At 47.8% G+C, this 26,818-nt stretch overlaps 1 protein-coding gene and 1 long non-coding RNA gene across 2 annotated transcripts; one reads left to right on the forward strand and one right to left on the reverse strand.

Annotated features, from left to right (window-relative positions):
* LOC311513436 lies at nucleotides 1-9,781 on the reverse strand. The gene is made up of 2 exons (XR_014709726.1): nucleotides 9,643-9,781; nucleotides 1-424 (listed from the first exon to the last, which is right to left on the reverse strand). It is a non-coding gene; the product is annotated as an uncharacterized lncRNA (long non-coding RNA).
* PRNP (prion protein (Kanno blood group)) lies at nucleotides 9,089-24,288 on the forward strand. Its single transcript, XM_084615274.1, has 2 exons — nucleotides 9,089-9,172; nucleotides 21,458-24,288. The coding sequence occupies exon 2, from the start codon at nucleotides 21,468-21,470 to the stop codon at nucleotides 22,344-22,346; it is 879 nt and encodes a 292-aa protein (XP_084471400.1). The 5' UTR covers nucleotides 9,089-9,172; nucleotides 21,458-21,467; the 3' UTR covers nucleotides 22,347-24,288.
* Nucleotides 24,289-26,818: the final 2,530 nt, after the last annotated feature.

Below are 26,818 nucleotides of genomic sequence, written 5' to 3' on the forward strand. Positions count from 1 at the left end.
TTAAATTGAACAAGCAAAACTTTATTAAACCATGTGGACTACTCTGTCCGCATGGCTGAGTTGCTTTCAGCCTAACTCCCTGGTATCCCACATTCCCATTTCCCCTGGTGTCCCATCAATAACAGTCCCTCCAGAGAACATGACTCCAGTTCCACTGATTATGATACAGAGCTCTAAAAAGTGACACTAAAAATTGTGGCCTTTCAGATGGTCTTTCACTTTCTTCGGATCCCATTTCCTCAATTTAGAAGTGGTTTCCTCCCGCAGCCCAATTGCTGGTGCCACAAACTCATTCTGAAACTAGAAGCCACGCTGAGTTCTTTCTGGCTTGAACATCACCAAAAATAATAAAAGCTTCCACAATCAGGATGGAGTTAATTATTCGGTCGATGCGTGGAGCAGAGTAGAAACCATCTGTGTTTATCTGAAGGGATAACAGAAGTAAAGAAAAGAAATAAAAATCAATCAGTGTTGCCAACTCTCGTGGTTTTATCACAAGTCATGTGATTTTTAGTGTTTTTCTAATGGCCAGGCTCCTGGGGTCAAGTGATTACATGAAAATCTCATCTCAGCTTCCCTGTTTAAATATTTAGATATCCTTATAGCTAGACATTTTCCCCTAAATACTGGAATAAGTTACCAAGGAAACAGATTTCAGAAGGGTAGCCGTGTTAGTCTGTATCCGCAAAAACAACTAGGAATCCTTGTGGCACCTTAGAGACTAACACATTTATTTGGGCATAAGCTTTCGTGAGCTAGAACCGACTTCATCAGATGCATGGAGTGGAAAATACAGTCGACAGGTCTAAATATACAGCACACTACCAAGGGAAATTTGTCAAAACCTTCCCAGGCTTGTGTCATAATAAATTCTTCATACATGTTAACGAGGCCTGCAGACAAAATACATCTTTACCTCATACCCTTCCCAGTTGAAAACTTCTCACTGTCACCTGCTGTTGTTTGCACCAGGGCCTGGTGGTGGTGGTGAAGACTTGCAATGACTTCAGTGACGTGCTTTGGAATCCCCATGTCTGACAGCATCCTCCAAAGCCAGTATCAAACGCTTCTGAATAGTCAATGAAGCGTGGCCAATAGGTGACTGTACTTACTGCATTTTTCAATGATGCGACGGGTATTTGCGATTTGGTCACGTGTGCCTCGGCCCTCGCTGAAACAGGCTTATTGTGATGGTAGTCTGCTTTTATTCTTCGTTTCATGCTATCCTAGATTATGTAGAATAGAACTTTGCTCACTTGCAATATCAGGGAGAGGAAAGAACAGTTATTACTACTAACCCACATAGTTGCATAGAAAAGCTTGAAAATGTGATCTGAGCGTACCCTAAAGGCTCAGGAACCAGAAAGTGAAGCAGAACCCAAAGCTGTTGGGTTTTTTTTAAATGTGATTTTGTCTCATGATTTTTCAATGGTTAGGGTTGGCAGTACTACAGAATTTTGGTTTTGTTAATAAAGTAGCTCATAATATGATCTGCACAGATCAGATCTGTTGAGCAGAAAGATACCAGTTTCACACAGGCCGGATGCAAAGCCCTCTGAAGTCAAAATCGATTTCCTGAGCTTGATACTGATCGGTTATAAATAAAAGCCGGGCAAATAACTGATCTTCCGGTTCAGCCAAGCAAATCGGAAAAAAAGAAAGTCCAGAAACAAAAATAGTTCCATTCTGTTCCAAAAATTGTTTGGAATTGATCAGTAAATCTGAAATGTATCACCTGGGAGATAGATGTGGGGTCAAACCCCTATCCTCCAGGTGAGTGTCTTAAGCACCAGACTAGAGAGTCATTCTCTGTCTTTGGCCCAGTGAATACTTAAGTATTTATAAAAGTGGAACAGCTTCTGCACTTCCACATCCCAGGAAGATGCTCTAAACCGCTGGGCTAAAGGTTATAAAGTGGGCTGAATGGACACACACACACCCTGAAAAATGTTCTACAACTGCAACTATTTGGCTCACATTCACAAATAGTTTTGGGTTGACAGACACTGCATTTTTTGGCAAATAAGGTATGTGTCTGAAAAATGTTGCCCAGCGCTAGTTTGAAGTCTCAGTTTTTAAACACAGTTGGCTAGAAGATAGACAGACCAGGATGAGATGCAAAGACCTTCCTATGTCTACATTTTGAGTATGTGGGCCCTGATTCTCCACCCACAAGTTAACTGCAAGATTCCTATGCCCTTCAGTAGGCACTGGATCAGGCCCTTGCCGACTAAAGATAATTGGACTCAGTAAATGTGTCAAAATTCCATCTCAGACTGTCTCCAATCTAGTTCAGCTTCCTCTGCTTTTGAATTTCAGAGATCAGTGAAATGCGCAGTCTTGTGGATGAGACATAAAAATCAAAGTCCTAGCCATTGCGGTTACTAATAGCTTCCGTAATAGTGGAGGTATCAGCCACAATATCTGGCCTAAATTCCCACTGGAGTAATAGCAATTTGCTGCCCTAGTTAAACCTGGGCGGCTGGTTTCAGGAGGATACATCCATCTTGATTCCTTGATCATGTTGATATCATGTGTTGGTAACCAGTTCCCATATTTCACCCCCAGTAGTGGTTGTCTTTCGGGCGTGGATTTTTAGTGTAGCAAAACCAAAGTAGGATTTGTGAAATATTATGTATTTTCATATTGCAGAGCAGTGTGATAAGCTTGTGACAGAGTCTGAGAGTCCTTGGACGTGAAATAAGCTCAATAAATGCTGTATTATATACTCTAGAGAGATGCATATATATATGTTTGTACACATTTGTAAGTAAAAGTGAAATATTTATGTGCACAAAATAAAATCCCCTCACATTTACAGAGTATTTATTTATATATGTATTTACAGTCTATAAATATTGAAGGATTTGTTTTGGTTTATGCACTTAGAAGTACAAGTGATATTTTTATGAGATTAAAAATGGATACAGTCATATATTACTTTGCAGAATAATAAAAATTGTGTTTCGCTGCAAAATGGACCCAAAATATTCATTGTTATCTTTTGGTTGGCTCATTTTGCATTTTGTGTTTTATTGTGATTCATTGTTTGGGTTTTCCTACAAAACTAATGTTTGTCCATTGTAAGACATAGGAGAATTTCTGTTAAGAGAACAGCTGGTTGGAAAAAAAGGAAATTTCCATCCTGCAGAAAATTCCAACATTTCAAAATTTGTTTTCACTCTGAATTGGAATCATAAACCCAATTTTTCCCCACAAAAAACAGAAATTCTGAAAAAAAGTCTGATTTGGAAACATGGAAAAGTTTCATTTAATCAAAACAATATAAATACAATGTTAAAAACTGTTACACTATAAAGGTCAAAGCAAAATGAAATGAGAAAATCAAAATGATTTGGCCAGCTTAGTTATGAGCGAAACTGACAGTTTAAAGTGTTTACTTTGCTAAAGTAAAAGGCATTTGAAACATTATTTTGGCTTTCTTCTTATGGTGTCTTAGATGACTCTCTCTCTTCCTCTCTCTCAGTGGAGTTCTGTGAGGATTCCATATAATGTGCAAGCTACTTTGAAGATACTTTATTCTGACATATTATTAATAATTCACACTCAGAGGATATTTTTCCATTTAAATGATAGACAAGAAGAATATAAAGAGATTCTCAAGACAATAGCATGTGTGGAATAGAGTAATATCTTTCAGAATGGCTAATGGAAAGAGAAAACTTTGGGTTTCATCTGATGGGAATTCTGAGTTAGCTTGGTTATGACTGTGTGCAAAGATTTGTGATAGATGGTGAAATATATTCACTGAGGTGCAGTGGGGTCAACGGAAATCTTCTGCTCGATATAGGTCCCCTTTATGTCCCAAAACCAGAGTTTAGGCAAGATGTAGGTGGTCCATAAGCTTTGTGTCAGCTCTCTGCACAGGTGTAAATTTCACTCCTATGTTATTAAGGGTATTTAGTTTAATGGAGTTGTGCTCACTTACACCACAAGTGAGCATAACTATGTGAGAATAGAAGCTTTCGTTGCTATGAATGGAGGGTTTTCTATCCCCATCCCTGTGTTTTAGGCTCTTTTGCCTTATATCTGCATGGTAGGAGTCATTAGGCAAAGGGGGTGCGGAGAGCAAGGTAGAGAACAAAAACAAACACACAAGAAACCCTGTAGCAACTTTAACTATGGATATGTCTACATTACAAAGGCCATGCCATCATAGCCGCCTAGCATAGATGCAGCACACGCCAACAGGAGGAATATTGTCGGTGTACCAATGTCACCTCCCCAAATAACTTGAGCTTTGCTGACAGAAGCCCTCTTTTGTTGGCACAGCTACGCCTATGCTGGGGTGTGGTTTTTTTCCTCCCACGCTCCTGATTAACACATAGATATACTAATGTAAGCTTTAAGTGTAGACCAGGCCTACGGAATTTCTGTCACTCCTCCATAGCGAAAGAGTTCGCAGTCATTGTTTGAAGAGGACAAATTTCTCGGGCTATTTATTATTTACACTCCACTCCGTTTAGGCAATTAAAAATAGATTTGTCCGTTTCCTTTTATTTCTAGCCCTTTCCATTTTCGAAAGCATGCACCAGCATCAGACAGTTGTTTTTTGTTGGTGGCAGTGAGTTGTTGTTTATTTGTTTTTTCGGGGTTTACAAACAAATTTTGAGCTTAAAATAATGGACAGTACCCCTTCATATTCCCCCCCATTACTCTCCACCCCAATCTTAAAAAATTTCTGAATCTAATTCCTAAAAATATTGCAAAACTATTCAGCCAGATCCTCAGCTAATGTAAATCAATTAAGCTACACTGATTTACACCAGCTGGGCATCTAGCCCATTGTACTTTATAAATGTACTATATCGCACAACTGAATATTTATGGCTAAAGCGTAATCCCCTAAAAGGAGGGGTTTATAATGGAAATAGTTTTGCCAGTTTTAGCTATACAGCCCTACAGTGCTGAGGAATAACTTGAACGTACGCTGGGCGTATGCACGTTATCTGCCAGTATTAATACGATCTCTTTTTCGTGTTATTCCAGCTTCTCATATTCCCCAATATCACTCCATGCATCTGAAGAAGTGGGGGGGGGTTACCCACGAAAGCTTATGCCCAAATAAATCTGTTAGTCATTAAGTTGCCACCAGACTCCTCGTTGTTTTAATATCACTGCAGTAGCTGCATCTTTCAGACCCTCATTTGGAAGCTCCTCCATACACATCAAGTATTCAGGAGCAGTATTGGGAGGGACAGGCAGGCTGTACTGCGAAAGGCCCTGGGATAATGTGAGGAGCTGTGTGTGTGGGGAGGAATGGGACATTAGGGGCGGCTCGAAGAGGGTCTGCGGCGCTGCAGTGGGCTGTATGGAGAAGTGGGGGGTGTTAAGTGGTGGATATTGGGTTGTGGGTGCCGTGTTGTGTGGTGCAGGGGTTTGGAGGGCTGAGATGTGGGGGTGGAGGAGACTGGGTATCGAGGCTGTGCAGTGGGGCCTACTGGGCTGGCTTGGACAGGGCTGGGCATGCGTATGAGAGCAAGTGCTACGTGGCAGTTACTGGGATGTGTTCTGGGTTGGGTAGGGGAGGTGTAGGGCTCAGCTGTGGGGTGAAGGGGCAGTAGGGGGTGTGGGGCTGGGCTGGGGGTAATGGGGGTGAGGCTGGATGGTGGGGGACTGGGGGTGCAGGGCTGGGCTGTTGGGGCAGTGGGGTGCGTAGGATTGGGGCAGTGGGGTGGGTTGGGGGGAGGGCTGAGTGGAGCTGGGGGGTGAGTAGGGGCTGTGGGGTGCTGAGTTGGGGCATCAGGGGGCTGGGCAGGTGAAGCTGGGGGGTGAGCAGGGTCTGTGGGGGGCAGGGCAGTGGGGTGGGGTGGGGGGGCAGGGCAGGCGGAGCCGGGGGGTGAGCAGGGTCTGTGGGGGGCAGGGCAGTGGGGTGGGGGGGCAGCAGGGGGGCAGGGCAGGCGGAGCCGGGGGGCTGAGCAGGGTCTGGGGGGGGCAGGGCAGTGGGGGGGGCAGGCGGAGCCGGGGGGTGAGCAGGGTCTGGGGGGGGGCAGGGCAGTGGGGTGGGGGGGGCAGCAGGGGGGGCAGGGCAGGCGGAGCCGGGGGGTGAGCAGGGTCTGTGGGGGGCAGGGCAGTGGGGTGGGGGGGGCAGCAGGGGGGCAGGGCAGGCGGAGCCGGGGGGTGAGCAGGGTCTGTGGGGGGCAGGGCAGTGGGGTGGGGGGGGCAGCAGGGGGGCAGGGCAGGCGGAGCCGGGGGGTGAGCAGGGTCTGTGGGGGGCAGGGCAGTGGGGTGGGGGGGCAGCAGGGGGGCAGGGCAGGCGGAGCCGGGGGGTGAGCAGGGTCGGGGGGGGCAGGGCAGTGGGGGGGGCAGCAGGGGGGCAGGGCAGGCGGAGCCGGGGGGTGAGCAGGGTCTGTGGGGGGCAGGGCAGTGGGGTGGGGGGGCGGCAGTGGGGCAGGGCAGGCGGAGCCGGGGGGTGAGCAGGGTCTGGGGGGGGCAGGACAGTGGGGTGGGGGGGCAGCAGGGGGGCAGGGCAGGCGGAGCCGGGGGGTGAGCAGGGTCTGGGGGGGCAGGGCAGTGGGGTGGGGGGGGCAGGCGGAGCCGGGGGGTGAGCAGGGGCAGGGCAGGGCAGGGCAGTGGGGGGGGGGGCAGGGCAGGCGGAGCCGGGGGGTGAGCAGGGTCTGGGGGGGGGCAGGGCAGTGGGGTGGGGGGGGCAGGCGGAGCCGGGGGGTGAGCAGGGGCAGGGCAGGGCAGTGGGGGGGGCAGCAGGGGGGCAGGGCAGGCGGAGCCGGGGGGCTGAGCAGGATCTGTGGGGGGGCAGGGCAGTGGGGTGGGGGGGGCAGCAGGTGGGCAGGGCAGGCGGAGCCGGGGGGTGAGCAGGGTCTGTGGGAGGCAGGGCAGTGGGGTGGGGGGGCAGCAGGGGGGCAGGGCAGGTGGAGCCGGGGGGTGAGCAGGGTCTGGGGGGAGCAGGGCAGTGGGGTGGGGGGGCAGCAGGGGAGCAGGGCAGGCGGAGCCGGGGGGTGAGCAGGGTCTGGGGGGGGGGGCAGGGCAGTAGGGTGGGGGGGCGGCAGTGGGGCAGGGCAGGCGGAGCCGGGGGGTGAGCAGGGTCTGGGGGGGGCAGGGCAGTGGGAGGGGCAGCAGGGGGGCAGGGCAGGCGGAGCCGGGGGGTGAGCAGGGACTGGGGGGGGCAGGGCAGTGGGATGGGGGGGTAGCAGGGGGGCAGGGCAGGCGGAGCCGGGGGTTGAGCAGGGACTGGGGGGGCAGGGCAGTGGGGTGGGGGGGCAGCAGGGGGGCAGGGCAGGCGGAGCCGGGGGGTGAGCAGGGTCTGTGCGGGGGCAGGGCAGTGGGGTGGGTGGGGCAGGCGGAGCCGGGGGGTGAGCAGGGTCTGTGGGGGGCAGGGCAGTGGGGTGGGGGGGCGGCAGTGGGGCAGGGCAGGCGGAGCCGGGGGGTGAGCAGGGTCTGGGGGGGGCAGGGCAGTGGGGTGGGGGGGCAGCAGGGGGGCAGGGCAGGCGGAGCCGGGGGGTGAGCAGGGTCTGTGGGGGGGCAGGGCAGTGGGGTGGGGGGGGCAGGCGGAGCCGGGGGGTGAGCAGGGTCTGTGGGGGGCAGGGCAGTGGGGTGGGGGGGCGGCAGTGGGGCAGGGCAGGCGGAGCCGGGGGGTGAGCAGGGTCTGTGGGGGGCAGGGCAGTGGGGTGGGGGGGCAGCAGGGGAGCAGGGCAGGCGGAGCCGGGGGGTGAGCAGGGTCTGGGGGGGCAGGGCAGTGGGGTGGGGGGGGCAGGCGGAGCCGGGGGGTGAGCAGGGTCTGTGGGGGGGCAGGGCAGTGGGGTGAGGGTGGGGGGGGCAGGCGGAGCCGGGGGGTGAGCAGGGGCAGGGCAGGGCAGTGGGGTGGGGGGGCAGCAGGGGGGCAGGGCAGGCGGAGCCGGGGGGTGAGCAGGGTCTGGGGGGGCAGGGCAGTGGGGTGAGGGTGGGGGGGGCAGGCGGAGCCGGGGGGTGAGCAGGGGCAGGGGGGGCAGGGCAGTGGGGTGGGGGGGCAGCAGGGGGGCAGGGCAGGCGGAGCCGGGGGGTGAGCAGGGTCTGTGGGGGGGCAGGGCAGTGGGGTGGGTGGGGCAGGCGGAGCCGGGGGGTGAGCAGGGTCTGTGGGGGGCAGGGCAGTGGGGTGGGGGGGGCGGCAGTGGGGCAGGGCAGGCGGAGCCAGGGGGTGAGCAGGGTCTGGGGGGGGCAGGGCAGTGGGGTGGGGGGGCAGCAGGGGGGCAGGGCAGGCGGAGCCGGGGGGTGAGCAGGGTCTGTGGGGGGGCAGGGCAGTGGGTTGGGGGGGGCAGGCGGAGCCGGGGGGTGAGCAGGGTCTGTGGGGAGCAGGGCAGTGGGGTGGGGGGGCGGCAGTGGGGCAGGGCAGGCGGAGCCGGGGGGTGAGCAGGGTCTGGGGGGGGCAGGGCAGTGCGGTGGGGGGGCAGCAGGGGAGCAGGGCAGGCGGAGCCGGGGGGTGAGCAGGGTCTGGGGGGGCAGGGCAGTGGGGTGGGGGGGGCAGGCGGAGCCGGGGGGTGAGCAGGGTCTGTGGGGGGGCAGGGCAGTGGGGTGAGGGTGGGGGGGGCAGGCGGAGCCGGGGGGTGAGCAGGGGCAGGGCAGGGCAGTGGGGTGGGGGGGCAGCAGGGGGGCAGGGCAGGCGGAGCCGGGGGGTGAGCAGGGTCTGTGGGGGGGCAGGGCAGTGGGGTGGGGGGGGCAGGCGGAGCCGGGGGGTGAGCAGGGTCTGTGGGGGGGCAGGGCAGTGGGGTGAGGGTGGGGGGGGCAGGCGGAGCCGGGGGGTGAGCAGGGGCAGGGCAGGGCAGTGGGGTGGGGGGGCAGCAGGGGGGCAGGGCAGGCGGAGCCGGGGGGTGAGCAGGGTCTGTGGGGGGGCAGGGCAGTGGGGTGGGTGGGGCAGGCGGAGCCGGGGGGTGAGCAGGGTCTGGGGGGGCAGGGCAGTGGGGTGGGGGGGCAGCAGGGGGGCAGGGCAGGCGGAGCCGGGGGGTGAGCAGGGTCTGGGGGGGCAGGGCAGTGGGGTGAGGGTGGGGGGGGCAGGCGGAGCCGGGGGGTGAGCAGGGGCAGGGCAAGGAGGGAACCAGACCGGGCCGGGCGCCCGGCTCCTCCCCGTGCGCGTCTCTCCCTCCCCGGCTCTCGGGGGCAGCCGCCGCCGCAGTTCCCAGCCCGCAGCCCGAGGAGGCGGAGCGCGCAGCGCGGCGCCCAGGTGAGTGCGGGGCCGGGGGCTCTCCGGGCCGGGGGGCGCAGGCAGCCGGGCGGGCAGCGGGGACCCTGGAGCTAGAGCGGGGCCTGGAGGGGAAAGCCCCACCCCACCCTCAGCTGAAAAATCGAGCCGCAAAAGGCGGCATCAGTCCGGGGGCGAAGGGGCCAGGAGAAGGTTAAGGGGGGGGACGCGCTGTGTGGGTCGGAGGGGAGCAGGGGGTCCCTTGCCTCCCTGCCCGGGCTGTTCTCATTCTGGACCTGGCCCCTCCTCCTTTCCTAGCGCTGCCTAGGCACGAAGGCCCTGAGCCGAAGGTAATTGAAGTCAGAGCAGAAAACTGATTTTTGTTTCTCTGTTCAGGCAGCGGAACAGGCCCAGGAACAAATTCCCCCCCCCCCCCCCCGCCCACTTCATCTGCTCACATCCACTTATTCCTTTACCCCAGACCCGAGGCAGCGGTACCGGGGGGCACTCACCCCATCTTCCCTCTGAAAGCAGAGCCTGCTTTTCCCCTGGTGTATGTCAGTGCCAGAAATGCGCTGGGGGCGGTAGAAGGCGTAAAACCGTCTTACCCCTGAGACAACACAGCAGCCGCCTCCCTTAACAAGAACCTGGCCTTTCCTACCTCCTGCCCCCGTGCCCAGTCCACCCGCACGATCCTTACAGTAAAAGGAACTCTCGAAAATCCTACCCCCGGCTTGTTCCGGCTGCAGGTTGGAAATGGAAAAGGAGGACTTGTGGCACCTTAGAGACTAACCAATTTATTTGAGCATGAGCTTTCGTGAGCTACAGCTCACTTCGGCTGCTCACAGGCACGCCCACCTGTCGCCCCATCCTGGGTTTCCCCTCAGACTGGCCAGTCCCCCCGTGTCCTACAGCTAGCAATATGGGAGCTGTTTCCATACCATAGCAGCTTCCTGGCATCATAAGAGCATTTCAGCTTCAACATTTGTACCCGGGGACTTGTCCCTACACTCTGTTGATGGATACTTCTGATATCTTCCCCACTCTCTGACACTTCCACACCCCTCTTCTGCCGGACCGCTCTCTTCCTGACCACTCCTCTCTTCTCCTCCATGTCCTTTCCCATTTCCTCTCCCACCATTTCCCTCCCTGCCTTCACTTACTGTACAGATTCAGCTCTTCACCCCCATCCCCTTGCCCCCGTCTCAAGCCGACTGGATAAAAACAAAAAGAACCAGCACTTTTTTTTTTCTTTTTTGCAAAACAAGTATCTCCAATTCCCCCAACCACAACCGTAACCACAGCAAACTCATGAATGGGTAACTGTTACCCTCATTCTCCATTTCTCTCTCCTCAGTCCCTGATTCTTTAATCATCATTGTAAGCTCTTCTTGGCACAAACCGTATTTGTCTAGAAAATGCTCACTATACTTTAGGATCTAGATAAATAACCCTTGTTCCATACAACCCTGACAGTGTCTCCTTTGTGAAGAAACCCTTCACCTGCAAAACGGTGAGATGCAATACTATTACGTTGTGAGGATCCGTGTATTCATGTTTGCAAAGTGCTTTGAGATCTTCTTCTGTAAAGGTTGCAGAGACAGGCCCTGAGCGTACACAAAACGTACAGATGGATAAACACTAACAGCATCATTACCTGTAAACAGATACCTTTTCCAAGATAATTACTCTCTCAAACGCTTATGTCGGTAACGTAGGGATGGATAACATATCTTCTTATCGTGGCAATTCATCTTTTCCTGACATAAGGCAGGAACCCCACCCCTAAGGCTGCAGAGACATTAAACAGATGCGTGATTAGACACAAATTTCTGAGCCACCGCCTTGTTTATCGGTTTGTTTTGCCCTGGCACAGTGAGCTAGATTATCTAATACAACCCAGATGAAACATTCTCCAGTGCTTTGCTGAAACATGTCTGATGAAAAAGCCCAATTGCATTCTTGTTAATAACTACTTTACTTGCTTAAGAGGAGGCTTGGATCTTCATATGAATAATATTGAGCTTTTCTGTCTGTATTCAGGAAGGGACGTGGCTTTGTTAGTAAAAAATGGTACAGTTTACCCAGTGAGGTTATGAATATGACTTCCTTTTTGAGTATATACAGAGCTGACTAATGCAAAATACAAACATGTCTTTGGACTATTTTTAAACCCACTGCCCTCATGATCACTGACAGTCAGTACTTCAGTTTCAAGGCATTATGGAGATCAGAAAGGAACAGAGACAGTTAAAGACATCTAGCTGTTTTACAGCCCTCATTTTAAAGTATTCTGCGGGGTAAGGCAATCCCATAAACAACAAAAACCCAAGGCTTTGTTTCTTCATTGTTATAGTCATGGGGCATGTGTTATTGTATCTTTCCATTGCTCTGTTTTGGTTAGCAGAGAGCATATTTAAGTACAAGAATCCTGCTAGGTTATGTAACCATAGTCAGCCACTTGCAGGGTTTATACTGTGATCCACTTAAGCTGTCGTATGTTTTAAATAAGCATTTTAATTAAGGAACACTCAGGTCAAAGCTCTCAAACCAGCAGTTGACTCAGATTTTTTGGTGTGGTTTAATAATGTATTGAATAACATTGGGCCACAAATACCTGCCTCTGCCATGGCAACTGCAGCACTCGGAGAGACGTAAGCTACTGTACGTTAAAAATTCAAGACTCCATTATCTACGGACCCTACTCTCCTGTATGTACTGCCCTGCCAAATGTTTTTTTCAGCATTAGAAATAAAGAAGTTTCTATCATGAGTCTAACACTTCTTTGCACATTATTTCTCTGCACAGAGTATTATACAAATCAAATCTTTCTCGAGGAAAGAGGAACCATGGTGGTGAACCAGGGTACAGATAGATTCATAGATATTTAGGTCAGAAGGGACCGTTATGATCATCTAGTCTGACCTTCTGCACAACGCAGGCCACAGAATTTCACCCACCACTCCTGCAAAAAACATCACCTATGTCTGTGCTATTGAAGTCCTCAAATTGTGGTTTAAAGACTTCAAGGAGCAGAGAATCCTCCAGCAAGTGACCCGTGACCCGTGCTACAGAGGAAGGCAAAAAACCTCCAGGGCCTCTTCCAATCTGCCCTGGAGGAAAAATTCCTTCCCGACCCCAAATTTGGCGATCAGCTAAACCCTGAGCATATGGGCAAGATTCATCAGCCAGATACTACAGAAAATTCTTTCCTGGGTAACTCAGATCCCACCCCATCTAATATCCCATCACAGGCCATTGAGCCTATTTACCATGAATATTTAAATTACCAAAACCATGTTATCCCGTCATACCATCTCCTCCATAAACTTATCGAGTTTAATCTTAAAGCCAATAGATCTTTTGCCCCCACTGCTTCCTTTGGAAGGCTGTTGCAAAACTTCACTCCTCTGATGGTTAGAAACCTTCGTCGAATTTCTAGTCTAAATTTCCCGGGGGCCAGTTTATATCCATTTGTTCTTGTGTCCACATTGGTACTGAGCTTAAATAATTCCTCTCCCTCTCCGGTATTTATCCCTCTGATATATTTAGAGAGAGCAATCCTATCTCCCCTCAACCTTCTTTTAGTTAGGCTAAACAAGCCAAGCTCCTTGAGTCTCCTTTCGTAAGACAAGTTTTCCATTCCTCGGATCATCCTAGTAGCCCTTCTCTGTACCTGTTCCAGTTTGAATTCATCCTTCTTAAACATGGGAGACCAGAACTGCGCACAGTATTCCAGGTGAGGTCTCACCAGTGCCTTGTATAACGGTACTAAAACCTCCTTATCCCTACTGGAAATACCTCTCCTGACGCATCCCAAGACCACATTAGCTTTTTTCACGCCCATATCACATTGGCGGCTCATAGTCATCCTATGATCAACCAATACTCCAAGGTCCTTCTCCTCCTCCGTTACTTCTAATTGATGCGTCCCCAGCTTATAACTAAAATTCTTGTTATTAATCCCTAAATGCATGACTTTACACTTCTCACTTTTAAATTTCATCTTATTACTATTACTCCAGTTTACAAGGTCATCCAAATCCTCCTGTAGGATATCCCTGTCCTTCTCTAAATTAGCAATACCTCCCAGCTTTGTATCATCCGCAAACTTCATTAGCACGCTCCCGCTTTTTGTGCCGAGGTCAGTAATAAAAGGATTAAATAAGATTGGTCCCAAAACCGATCCTTGAGGAACTCCACTGGTAATCTCCCTCCAGCCTGACAGTTCACCTTTCAGTAGGACCCGTTGTAGTCTCCCCTTTAACCAATTCCTTGTCCGCCTTTCAATTTTCCTATTGATCCCCATCTTATCCAGTTTAACTAATAATTCCCCACGTGGCACGGTATCAAACGCCTTACTGAAATTTAGGTAAATTAGATCCACTGCGTTTCCTTTGTCTAAAAAATCTGTTACTTTCTCAAAGAAGGAGATCAGGTTGGTTTGGCACAATCTACCTTTTGTAAAACCATGTTGTATTTTGTCCCATTTACCATTGACTTCAATGTCCTTAACTACCTTCTCCTTCAAAATTTTTTCCAAGACCTTGCATACTACAGATGTCAAACTAACAGGCCTATAGTTACCCGGATCACTTTTTTTCCCTTTCTTAAAAACAGGAACTATGTTAGCAATTCTCCAATCATACGGTACAACCCCTGAGTTTACAGATTCCTTAAAAATTCTTGCTGATGGGCTTGCAATTTCATGTGCCAATTCCTTTAATATTCTTGGATGAAGATTATCTGGGCCCCCCCGATTTAGTCCCATTAAGCTGTTAGAGTTTCACTTCTACCTCAGATATGGTAATATCTACCTCCAGTTGTCCCATTCCCATTTGTCATGCTACCATTATCCCCAAGATCCTCTTTAGTCTTATTCAAGACTGAGGCAAAGTATTTGTTTAGATATTGGGCCATGACTAGATTATCTTTGACCTCCACTCCATCCTCAGTGTTTAGCGGTCCCACTTCTTCTTGCATGGTTTTCTTCTTATTTATATGGCTATAGGACCTTTTATAGTGGTTTTAATTCCCTTTGCAAGGTCCAACTCTACTTGGCTTTTAGCCTGTCTCACTTTATCCCTACATGTTCTGACCTCAATAAGGTAGCTTTCCTTGCTGATCCCTCCCTTCTTCCACTCCTTGTATGCTTTCTCCTTTTTCTTAATCACCTCTCTGAGATGCTTGCTCATCCAGCTTGGTCTACAACTCCTGCCTATGAATTTTTTCCCCTTTCTTGGGATGCAGGCTTCTGATAGCTTCTGCAGCTTTGATTTAAAGTAATCCCAGGCCTCCTCTACCTTTAGATCCATAAATTCTTCAGTCCAATCCACTTCCCTAACTAATTGCCTTAATTTTTGAAAGTCAGCCCTTTTGAAATCAAAAACCCTAGTCGCAGATTTATTTTTGTTAATCCTTCCGTTCAGTTTGAACTGAATTAGCTCATGATCACTTGAGCCAAGATTATCCCCTACAACCATTTCTTCTGTGAGGTCCTCACTACTCACCAAAACCAAAGCTAAAATGGCATCCCCTCTAGTAGGTTCAGCAACCACTTGATGAAGGAATCCATCAGCTGTCGCATCTAGGAACATCTGAGCCCTATTATTATTATTAGCACTCGTCTTCCAGTCTATATCTGGGAAGTTAAAGTCTCCCGTCATCACACAGTTTCCATTAGTATTTACTTTATTAAAAACATTGAAAAGGGCTCTATCCATATCCAGATTAGATCCCGGCGGTCTATAGCACACTCCAAGCACTATCCCAAGGGAGGCTCTAATAGGTTTCTTCCCCAATGTAATTTTTGCCCAGACGGACTCTGTCGTATCCATTCCATCGCTTCTTATTTCTTTACATTCTACCTCATCACTGATATACAAAGCTACTCCACCACTTTTACCTTTTTTTCGGTCTTTCCTAAACAGCACATACCTTTCAATACCCGTAGTCCAGTCATGACGACTATTCCACCATGTTTCTGTTACCCCTATAATATCTGGTTTCACTTTTCCTGCACCAGTCGCTCTAGTTCCTCCATTTTGTTACCCAGGCTCCTCGCATTGGTGTACAAACATCTTAATTTTTGCTGTTTGGCCTCACTCACATTCTGTACCCTATTAGGCACGGTCATTCTACAGCCAGTATAACCTGTTAGACTGGTATCTACACTGCCCACAGCTGTATCCTCTGTTACTTGGTTTTCTTTCCTCTCAATGCTAAAATCTGGCATGGAGATTACCTGGACATCTCCCAACCATCTCCCCCAAATGCCTAGTTTAAAGCTCTCTTAAATCAGTTGAGCCAGCCTCCATCCTAGAAGTCTATTTCCTTCCCTACTCAGATGAAGTCCATCCCGAGAGACCTGTCCTCTGTCCATGAATGCCTCCCAGTGACCATACATCCCAAAGCCCTCCTTATAGCACCACTGCCTAAGCCATCTGTTGATAGTCATAATCTTGTCACACCTTTGTTGCCCTTGTCTAGGAACAGGCAGAATCCCACTAAAGATCACCTGAGCCTCGATTTCCTTAAGCGTCTTCCCCAGCCTAGCACAGTCTCCCTTAATACTTTCCAGCGAGAATCTAGCCGTATCATTTGTTCCCACATGAAGGATAATTAGGGGATTCTTTCCTGCTCCCTTTAGAATCCTTTTCAACCTCAGGTCTACATCCCGTATCTTAGCACCTGGAAGACAGCACACCCTCCTGTTCTCTGGATCTGCTCTGGTTACAGGTCTGTCTATTCTTCTCAGTAAAGAGTCCCCGATCGCATAGACCTGCCTTTTCCTGGTGACGGTGCTATTCTCTAGTCTATCCCCTGTTGCCTCTGGCTGCAAGTTCTCTCCATTCCTATTCTCCCTTGTAATCCTCTTTAACCCATCCTGTATCCTCCTGGGGCTCATAGGTTCTCTCTTGTGCTGAGAAATTGCCGATTTGTTTTCCCCCCCTTACAAACAGAAGCCAAGAACCATCGTATCTATTTCCCTGAGCCAAAATTGTACACGTTTCAGTTGTTTAGATGTAGCGTACTGCTTCATTGGTGCACTTAAAGAAAAGTAAATGGGTGATTGGTATGGGGGCACTCACCCCTGGTGGCCGAGTGCAGAACCACAGTTGCGTCTCTGACTCAGTTTCCCCCTGTAGACTATCAAGGATTTCCTTGAGGCTTGTATATAGATAACACTGCCCCCTGAGGGATCTAGTTCATTTACTCAGAGGTGAAACATGGTATGCAAACAAGCCTTCACTCCAGCATCTTATTGATGGGAGTGGGAAGAGGAGAAAGGGGTGCAAGTTAATGTTAGTCAGTCTTCCCCAACCTGAATTCCTCCTCCTCCTCCGTCTGGGATCTTTCACTCGTAAGGCCCTCTCGACCTGGGATCCTCCACTGGAGTCACGCCTCCGGGCATCCGCTGTGGACGGGTTCCTTCCCTTGACTCAGGGCCCCTGCAGAGATCATGCCCCTGCCGCTCTTCCCTAACGACCTGGACCCCTCTTACTCTCTGGTTAGGTCCTTTCCCTGGGACCGGGCCTCCCTAGGTGTTCGCCCTGTTAGCCCTTTGGACACCTGCTTTCTCCTGGAGCACCTTTCTTATATCTCCTTTTCTGGGCTCTCTAATCAGCTCATCTGAGAAGCTTCCTCTCCTCTTGACCGAGCCCTCAGAAGCCTGTATTAGGCCCAGGTGTTCCAAAACTAACGGCCACCTTGGTAATTAACTACACACATGTGGATCTGGGTTGGCTCATTCTCCTTAGCCAGCCTGTCACAGCTAGACTGGGTGCCTGAAGCCCCTCAGGGGCCAGCTACCCTATTCCAGCATTCCATATTCATCTGCATGCTTTAATCACCCTTGTGCTTTGTTAGGACTCATCTCTCTCCATTCTTGGCACTCTCTCTGATTGAAAGAAATTTGCATGGACTCATTTCACTATAAAAGGAAGCAAAGAGTAGGAATACGTAGCCAGTTCTCAGCATGGAGAGACATTAAAAGTAGAAAGAAAAGGAGGACGTGTGACACCTTAGAGACGAACAAAAATTTATTTTATTTATTTTATAAATTTGTTCGTCTCTAAGGTGCCGTAAGTGCTCCTTTTCTTTTTGCAGATACAGACTAACACGGCCGCTACTCTGAAACCTGTCATTAAAAGTAGAGAGTGTGCTTTATGGAATAGAACTAGGGCCTGTGTTATTCAGTATATTTATTAACCATCTGGAAGGGGGAGCCGTGAATGATGAGGTGGCAAAGTAAGTGAGGTTACTCAAGACTAAGGAATGACACGGAGGATCTTCGGGAGGATTTCACTGATGTAGTTAATTGGGCACCACAAACACAGAGTAAAGTCAGCCCACACTTGTGAAGGGTAATGTCCATTAGAAGAATGAACTGAAATTTCTCCTATGTCCTGATGGGTTCAGAATTCATTGTAGTCTGAGGGGGGAAAAGATCTAGGGACAAATTTTGGCCCCACTGAAGTTAGGATTTGCTATTAATTTTAGTTAGACCAGGACTTGATCTGGGATTTGCACAAGAGCCCAATTCCCATCAACGTACAATGAGAGTTGGGTGCCCATTTCCCTTAGCTCTTTTGACAAGCCCAACCTTGGTGCTCTTCCTGGACAATGGAGTGAAAATTCCCTCTCAGTAGGGGTCAGATAAGCAAATAAGGTATTAGTCCGTGTAAAGCAGGGAACAGAAAGAATAGGGAGAATTATATCTTGATAGAAACTGATAGTACATCTTTACTTTGAGTAGTGTAGTTGGTTTTGTAATCTAAAAGGAACACACCTGATACAGGGAGGAACATCACAAGTTCTTGGAGCAAGCGTGTCCACACTAGGGACAAGAAAGTATGTTCTTACTTTTTGCTAGCCAACCTGATAACTAACATGAGGTGAAATCCTAGTGAAGACAAGGATTGTAGAAGGTAGTTGTTGGATTATTACTTCAATTACAGGTGTGATTTTTTTTAAAATTATATTTCTCTAACAGCAAAACCCCTGGTGTAAATAAAGTTATACCAGCATAAAGTCCTTTTGCTAGTTATCGTTTAGCTTGTTCAAGGCAGCTATACTGCTATAAGATGCATCTACGCTGGGAGGGTTTCCTGGGATAGCTATATTTGCAAACCTTTTATTTTATACATCTGGCCCTACTGTTGCTACAGCTGTCTTGTCTTTGCTGCCAAAAAGGATGTTTTTACAGTGGGATTACGTGTATTAGTTATCCAACTGTAAAATCCTCATAAGATAAGACACAGGTCGCTTTTACTGAGATGTAGCTAGGCCAGGTCAAGGCTATATTCGCTGCCCATGGTTCTCTTCAGCTAGCTGTATCACAGTAAGAACTACATTGCCTTGTCTCTGCGAGGATTTCACAGTGAGGAAACTAAATCACATAAATTATCCCACTGTAAAACACACCTTTTCTGGCAGCAAAGACATGTCCTAACGTTAAGACCTACACTACAAAATAAATTCCAGTTTATCTGCTTTGTACACTTGATGGCACTTTGTAGATGGACACTTTGTCCTAGTGTTTGTGTCCAATTTGCACATATTAACAGGGCAATGAAAAGCATTTAAAATAGAAATGTGATTGTAAACATCCTCAAAAACTGGGGCAGGTGTAGCATCTGAAACTGCTCTTAACTTTGGCTAGATTTTGGGTGGGCATTGTCCCTTTAAAATATGATGTGGGAATTGGTTACTTCAGACTGCTTTTTTCCCCTGTGATGGTGAAGATAACCTGAGGTGCCTTTGTGCCTTCTTGGGGCAGGAGGGAGGATATTTTTGCTGGAGCATCTCTGACTGGAACTGGTTTCCTCTGGCAGCCACTTAGCATGTTAGCCTTAAAGCTTGCTGGATGGCTCACCGCTTCAGCCAAATCTTTGTCTAGTATAAGGCCTTTTCCCTCTCTCTTCCTGCTTTCACTTCATTAGATGATGCTTGTGTTTGTGCCATGGCATGTGACAAACTAGAAATTGCTCATCGACCGCTGAACACACCAAAAGCTGATCAAGGATGTGGAGCGAGCGTTGCTGGGACTGCATGTTAGTGCTTGTACCTTGTGCTTTCCAGAGCCAACAGTGAGCTGGAGCTGACAAGATTCCTACCCTACCAGCACTGGAGACCGGAATTATGTCAGTTTCCGCACACTGTTGCCTCGCAAGTGTAGGTCCAGTTGGAAGAACAAAGGATGAACTGATTCAAACACACAGAAGCCAGTCAAATCAATGCTGCTTTGGCTTCTGGTGGATCATTCACTTACACCTTAGGAAGGAGCTGAGGTTTCAGCTATGACCGTTCTTAATTCTGGTGGAAATGGGTCCTCAGTGTCTTTTCTGGACTTTCCTTAGCGTTTATCCTGCCAATGTGCAGTGATTGAGACACAAACATTGGGAAATACACAGTAATTGGATGTCTTCTCCTTCCGCCTCCCCCTGACATTGTAAAGCTGCCAATGCATGACTTTTCTCATGGCTTGTTGTTAAAAATGCATTTTTTGCTCTTACGTTGAGGGTTGTTTGATCATTTTTTTCTGTCTGAACTCAGTTCTGAGCTGAATCTGTTGGAACTTCTGCATCACAAAAGAGCGTGCGTGTCTTCTTCCTTTTACTGCGAAATATTGTTGCAAACCTGGTTACTATCTCGATATGCCCAGACTTTTCTCATCAATGCTTTGTTGTCTTTTTGCTGACAAGAGTTGTGCAGGCTTCCTGTGATGTTTTTTGACTGATGGGGCCTGATTCTCATTTACACGGCTGCAATAGTGCAAAGGCATTGACATATATAAATATAATTTACACCTACCTAAATAGAGGCTTTGATGTAAATGAGAATCATAGAATCATAGAATATCAGGGTTGGAAGGGACCTCAGGAGGTCATCTAGTCCAACCCCCTGCTCAAAGCAGGACCAATCCCCAATTTTTTGCCCCAGATCCCTAAATGGCCCCCTCAAGGATTGAAGTCACAACCCTGGGTTTAGCAGGCCAATGCTCAAACCACTGAGCTATCCCTCCTCCCGTTATAACAGAGGATCTGAGAGATCTCCACACCTGAGCCATTCTTCTTAGATGACAAATCTGAGACTCATAGACTATCAGGGTTGGAAGGGACCTCAGGAGGTCATCTAGTCCAACCCCCTGCTCAAAGCAGGACCAAACCCCAATTTTTGCCCCAGATCCCTCAATGGCCCCCTCAAGGATTGAACTCGCAACCCTGGGTTTAGCAAGCCAATGCTCAGACCACTGAGCTATCCGTCCCCCCTGTCGAACATCAATACTGGTGTATTCAAGTTGCTTTTTATTTTAAAAGGTTTTTTTAAAAAGTGAACACTCAAAAATTGGATTTTTTTTTCTTTTGAAGAAATCCATAAGGTCAAATCAGTAAGGCACCCACTACTCCCACTGAAGCTTATGGGAGGTGAGGATATTCAGCACCTCTAACTCAGAACCCAGGTGTACACTTCAAAACAGCAGCAAGAAACAGCTTTTCTAAACTATGTTTTTAATTTCATTCCTCCAAATTTGAGATTTGGTTTGTATTTGTTTTGGTTTTTTCCCCCCATACCCACACATACCCCTTTACAAGGAGCAAAATCTCCTCTTGTGATTTAGCATAAAATATTGCAGAGCAGGTTTAAGTGAATGTGCTTTTAAATTTAAACTGCAGCTAATTTAACAGGTCAGATATAGCAGAAGTAACAAGGTCCGTTTCCACTAGGTATCATATATCAGGTCTGTTCTTTCTTCTTCATTGGTTGGCATTTCTCGTCCACAGGAATGAAGTGCATGTTAAGAGAAAATAGCCTTTTTAGCAAAATGACTTTTACTTCTATTGCTTCTCTAATTTAAGTGGGTTTCTAATATTTATATACATTCAATGCATTCAGTCTGCAGTGATCTAAAACGGATTGTGTGTTGATCATGATTTCACAAGTCAAGCGTTGAATAATGCCCTCGGATGCAGACAGTAATGGGAGCCCCGTAGATGCAACCAAAGGCAGACCATGACCCTAGACCTCATGCAAGACCTCCTTCTCTCTGGGTTAGAAATACAGTTGCACCCACTGAAAAAATCAACATGTGCTGATTGCTGTCACAGTTTTCTCCTGTTCTGTGTACAAAGAAATGCTGCAGTATCTTATACCATTTGTATGGTAACTGTTAGTAAATGCGGATTTGTTAATGGGGAGGTTATTTAAAGTCAAATATAAATGAGGCTGAGCAGACCTCCCCCTACCATCTGGTTGCAATATTGTGCATATCAAACACTTTTATACATCAGGTTGTTCTTTAAATCAAATAATTATCTTTTACAGACTAATCACCATGGGGAGGTACCAGATAACCTGCTGGGTAGTCATCCTTTTTGTTGTGATGTGGAGCGACGTTTCCCTTTCCAAAAAAGGAAAGGGTAAAGGTGGAGGCGGTGGGAACACAGGAGGCAACCGCTATCCCAGCAACCCTGGCTACCCCCAAAATCCTAGCTATCCCAGAAACCCTAGCTACCCCCATAATCCCGGCTACCCCTCCAATCCCGGCTATCCCAGAAACCCTAGCTACCCCCATAATCCCGGCTACCCTCCTAATCCCGCCTACCCCCCCAATCCCGGCTACCCTCCCAATCCCGCCTACCCCCCCAATCCCGGCTACCCCCCCAATCCCGGCTACCCCAGGAACCCTAGCTACCCCCACAATCCCGGCTACCCCAGCAACCCTGGTGGTGGCGGAACAAGCTTCAAAAACCAGAAGCCCTGGAAGCCTGATAAATCCAAAACCAACATGAAAGCTGTGGCAGGAGCGGCAGCGGCAGGTGCCGTGGTGGGCGGCCTAGGCGGCTACGCCCTGGGAAGTGCAATGTCAGGAATGCACATGAATTTCGACCATCCTGACGAGCGGCTGTGGTGGAATGAAAACTCCAACCGCTATCCCAACAGAGTGTACTACAAGCAATACGACGACCACTCCGTGCCAGAGGGAAGGTTTGTGCGGGATTGTGTGAATATCACAGTGACCCAATACAACATTGATCCCAATGAAAATCAAAATGTGACCCAGGTAGAAGTTAAAGTCATGACGCACGTGATACAGGAGATGTGCACACAGCAATATCAGCAGTACCAGCTGGCCTCTGGTGTCAATCTGCTCCTCTCTGACCCATCGCTCATGCTGATCATCATGCTTGTCATTTTTTTTGTTATGCATTAAGAAAGCAGTCTCAACCTGAACCGTGCTGCTGATCTGTGCAAACGTTCAGCGGGAATAATAGATATAAAAAAGCCTTTCCGTGGAGGTCTCTCATTCTTGCTTGTGTGTGTCTGAGGTGAAGTATCTTAAGATCTGTAATAGGTATCAATACTGTACCATAGAGACACAGGCTGACAGTGTATAGCTGTCTCTTCAAAGCTATCTCTGATTATACACCTACTGTTCAGAATTAAGATTCGGGACAGACTTCAAATGGAAATGAAAGTCAATCTGTTAGCTCCACATTTGTTCTGGTGCAATAGACCTTAGAAGCCAATACAAATCAGTTGATACTGACATACCGTGACCTTGTGATCACACAAGGAAGTGGCCTTCACCAAAATGCCCTCTTCCTCAAATTCATTCTTTAAACTCTGGTACGGATAGGAGCCATCTGATCACATTCATCTTCCCTCCTCTAAACTAGACCACTTTTGAGAGCTGTTTTTCCGTTTCAGTACACCACTGGACTTCTTCCTCTCCAGCTCGCCTAATTCAAGACTTCAGACTGTTGTCTGGCTTCACAAGCCCTCTTTGGTCATCTAGGGGCTGAGGAAGATGCAAAGGCAGAATACTTATGAAAATCCTCTTTACAGATAATTGATGTCTTAGCTAATGGCACTAAATAGTACCAAATGGCACCAATCCCCGACTTGGGGACACCACATTTTTGGGGACATCCACAGTCCAAGTTCAAATTACAAGTTAATTTTGTGACCTGGAGTACAAACCGAGTATTTCAGACAGTTTTTCCTGCCTCTCCGTGGCTTGTGATGTGAGACCCTTCCATTGCTAGGCTGTATTTTGTACCATTAGATCACCTTCTTGTACTTAAGAGTATCCTCTCTAAGTACGTGTGTACATAGCGGCATTCCATCCACATAACAATTTGCCCATTGCAAACGTTCCAGCAGCAACTAAAGAATAGGCCAGCTTTGGAGGCCAAGAGTGAGCCTAAGATGGCAGCCTGCCATATGCCAAGGTTTCAAGGAGCAGGCCTAGATTTGTTAAGTTTGGGCAGAGAGTGTCCTTTTAGTTGTACAGTAATTGGCTTGGACTTGGACGGTTTAAGGAGGCTGGTGACGGTGTAAAATAGCTGCAACAATAGCCCTTGTTTCATAGTTGTCATCCCAAGAAAAATCAAATTCTACTGATGCAGTAAAGCATGCATGGATTTCATTCATGGCTCTATTGTGCATAAAGTTTCTCCCTTCACCGAGCTGCATTCACACAAACCGTTGACTTCATTGGAAGTTGTGCAGGACATATTTCTGAGGGCAGGATTTGGCTTTAAAGGCCTCATCTAAAGCCTATTAAAGTCAATGGAAAGGCTCCCCTGGATCAGGCACTAAATCAGTAAAACTTGCATTACACTTACTTCAGCAAGTTAGAGCAAGCAACATCAACCAACATTATCCCGACACAGACAGTCAAAATGCTGGAAGCCATCCTTTGGAAGCAACTAATACTGGCTGACCCACTGCTTAATACCCTAAATATTATGGTAATTGATGGGGTCAGTCACAGCTAATCTGCATTTTGATTGTCTTGATGACGCAAAAGTGTTGTATATAGTGTGTAGTATATGTAAAGTTTATGCTTATTGCAATTATCATGCCAAATATTTAATATATAGTCTGTATATTTCAGCAAGGCACTGAATGACTAAAACAAACAACCACCCTTAATTATTTCTGCTTCAATGTAAGTTGAATGGATATATTATGAAACTGTTCAAAATTCAAACCCTAAAGACAGGACTTGGAAGTCACATGTAGTTTGTGATGTGAGAACATTCTGTATATTTGTAATGGTGCATGTACTTAACTCTGATGTTCAAATCCTTTTATAAGTGTTTGATGTCTGGTAAAAATTAAACAGACACAGGAAAGGCTCAAGCGTGTCTCTTTCGTGCAGGTATCTTTCTTTATCTATGAATGTTTCGTCTACTCTAATTGGAACCTGAACTCCTGTTCTCAGAGACCACTACTTCTGCCTCAACATTTTCTTGCTTTTGTTGATCCAGGCACTGACATGGCGCTCATCACCATAATATCTGAGCACCTCACGTTCATTAAATGAATCTTACCCTTAAACACCCCCTGCTGAGTTAGGGAATTATTGTGCCCATTCTACAGATGGGGAAACTGACATATAGAGTGTATTAAGCAACTTGCCCAAGATCACACAGGAAGTCTGTGGCTGAGGCAGGAATTGAACCCAGGGTCTCCTTGGTCCCAGTCCAGTATCATATCCACAAGACGATCCTTCCTTGCTTGCCTGTGCTTTAATTGCATTTTAACGAGATATATGGTATAATTTTCTAAGCATTTAAGTCCCATTTTCCTAAGTGACTGAGGCACTCTTGAAAATTGGATTTAGTCTCCTTGGTGGCATAGCTGGGTTTGAAAGTTTTATACATAGCAGCTAAGCGATTCTGTGTTCTGATCAAATGTCAGTGTAGATGGAGAAGTTATTTACCTCGCTCAAAACACAGGTAAATAAATAGAGGTAAGGAAACTATCAACCTTTTTTGCACTGGGACACAGGAGAGTCTTTTAGCTAATCATACAAACAGATATTTTTTTTAAGCCTATCAATGATCCTGTATTGCTTTGCACCCTGTATAAACACTAAAAACTAGTCTGGGAAATCGGGTTTCCATTTCCATGAATTCAAAAATTCATCCTGAATTGGACTGAAAAGTTGAAATTTTCCACAGAACAGAAATTCCAAAAACCATTCCGTTCAAACACCCATTATTGTTTCAATAATGCCAAAACAATATAATAGGTCAGAATGAAACAAAATAGCTTAAGCAAAATGTTTGGACATTATCAAACCCGAGAAAGTTAAGATGAATCCCACAGTTCTCCCCTAAAAAAAAAAAAAAAAAATCCTCAAAATGGACGTAAAAAGTTTCAATTTGAACAAAATTGCATTTTCTGGTCCACTGAACACTTTGACCAGCTCTAGTAGGTCACATAACTGGGCAAAATGAGTAAAATGCTGCTGTTCTGGTTTGGTGTTGTGTTGCACCCACTTTGAACATGTGCTAAACAGCAGAGAATCAGGGTAAGAGCAACACATGCCATCCCTTGGCGAGTTGGGGGCCAGACTCTCGGCCGGTCAGCTCATCCGGCTGGTCTCGGCTAATCAGCATTGCTCCGTTGACTTCAGTAGAGCAAAGGATCTGAGCCGAGAGGGATAAATAAGCACCTAATGTTTAACATCAGATCCTAGAGTTAATTATTTATTAGCCACTTAGTTTTGCATACTTCAGAAAATGATGGGCCTTAAAAGCATTTTGTTCATTTCCTCTTTTCAGGGAATGTTTGCTTCCTCTGTGTGCGAATATAAGGACTTGTGTCAGGAGCCCAATTCATGGCCTCAGATTGAAGCTCTATTTGTGCAGAAAACTGGTGTCTCCTAAGCAATGGCAGCGCAAGCTTCCCTCACCTTTCTTTTCCTTACGAACTTCAGTCTTTCCTTGAAGGGAAGTTCAGTCACCATGACCCATTCAGTCCTTCGCATCTCTATTGAGATGGCTTCAAATTCGTGGCAATTTCTCCGATGAGGGTAATTATTCATTCGAAATATTGACGCTGACCAACTCCCTTATCATAAGTGACCAAACAGCCATCACTATCCCTCCCTGCTAACCTGGGGAGCATTTGAACTGGTATCACAAGAGTTAGGATATCCTATTTCCTTCCCCTTCCTAATCCCTGATATTTTGTGCTTTAAATTAATTTTAGACTGTGTCTTGAATCAATTTGTTTGGGGGAGAAGGTGCACAGGGAAACAGAATCAACTGTAATCTTCCCTCCACACACACACACACACACAAAAGGAAAGCTGTATATTGTGTCGGTGAAATATAAAGAACAAGGATATATAATGGCCTTATGTACAATCACTGCAAACCTGATGCAGGACCCTATTTTCAAACCCTGACTTAATACCTCCCACTTATATTTTTCTGCAGAGGTGGCATCCAAACCAGCACCCCAAATCCAAAAACCAACACACTCTGTGGAAGTCCAGATCCAAATTTTACACCTGGCCCATACTACTACAATGAGCTGAATCAAAACTCCAGGTCTAGAATGCCAGGACCCTGAAGGTTAGGAAAGTCCGTGTAGGGATCTGAACTGTGTGTCTCGGGTCTAAGTCTAATCTTCTCAAGCACTGGGCTTTTCCTAACAGTATTAGTGTAAGTATGACACACTTCAAATATTTTATGCAGTAATCTATTATGGATGTAGCTATCGGTCTTTGGTCTTTTGTCCCTCTAATATTAAATCATGTATGTGTTATATTGCAATTTATATAGAGGGCAGACTGAACTTTTATGACTTGCATAGCTGTCTGTTTTACTTATAAGAATCAGATGACGAACGTATGGCTTTCCAATGAACAGGGTTCAAACG

This window comes from Lepidochelys olivacea (genome assembly GCF_965140295.1).
Source record: "Lepidochelys olivacea isolate rLepOli2 genome assembly, chromosome: 26".
Classification (NCBI taxonomy): domain Eukaryota; kingdom Metazoa; phylum Chordata; order Testudines; family Cheloniidae; genus Lepidochelys; species Lepidochelys olivacea.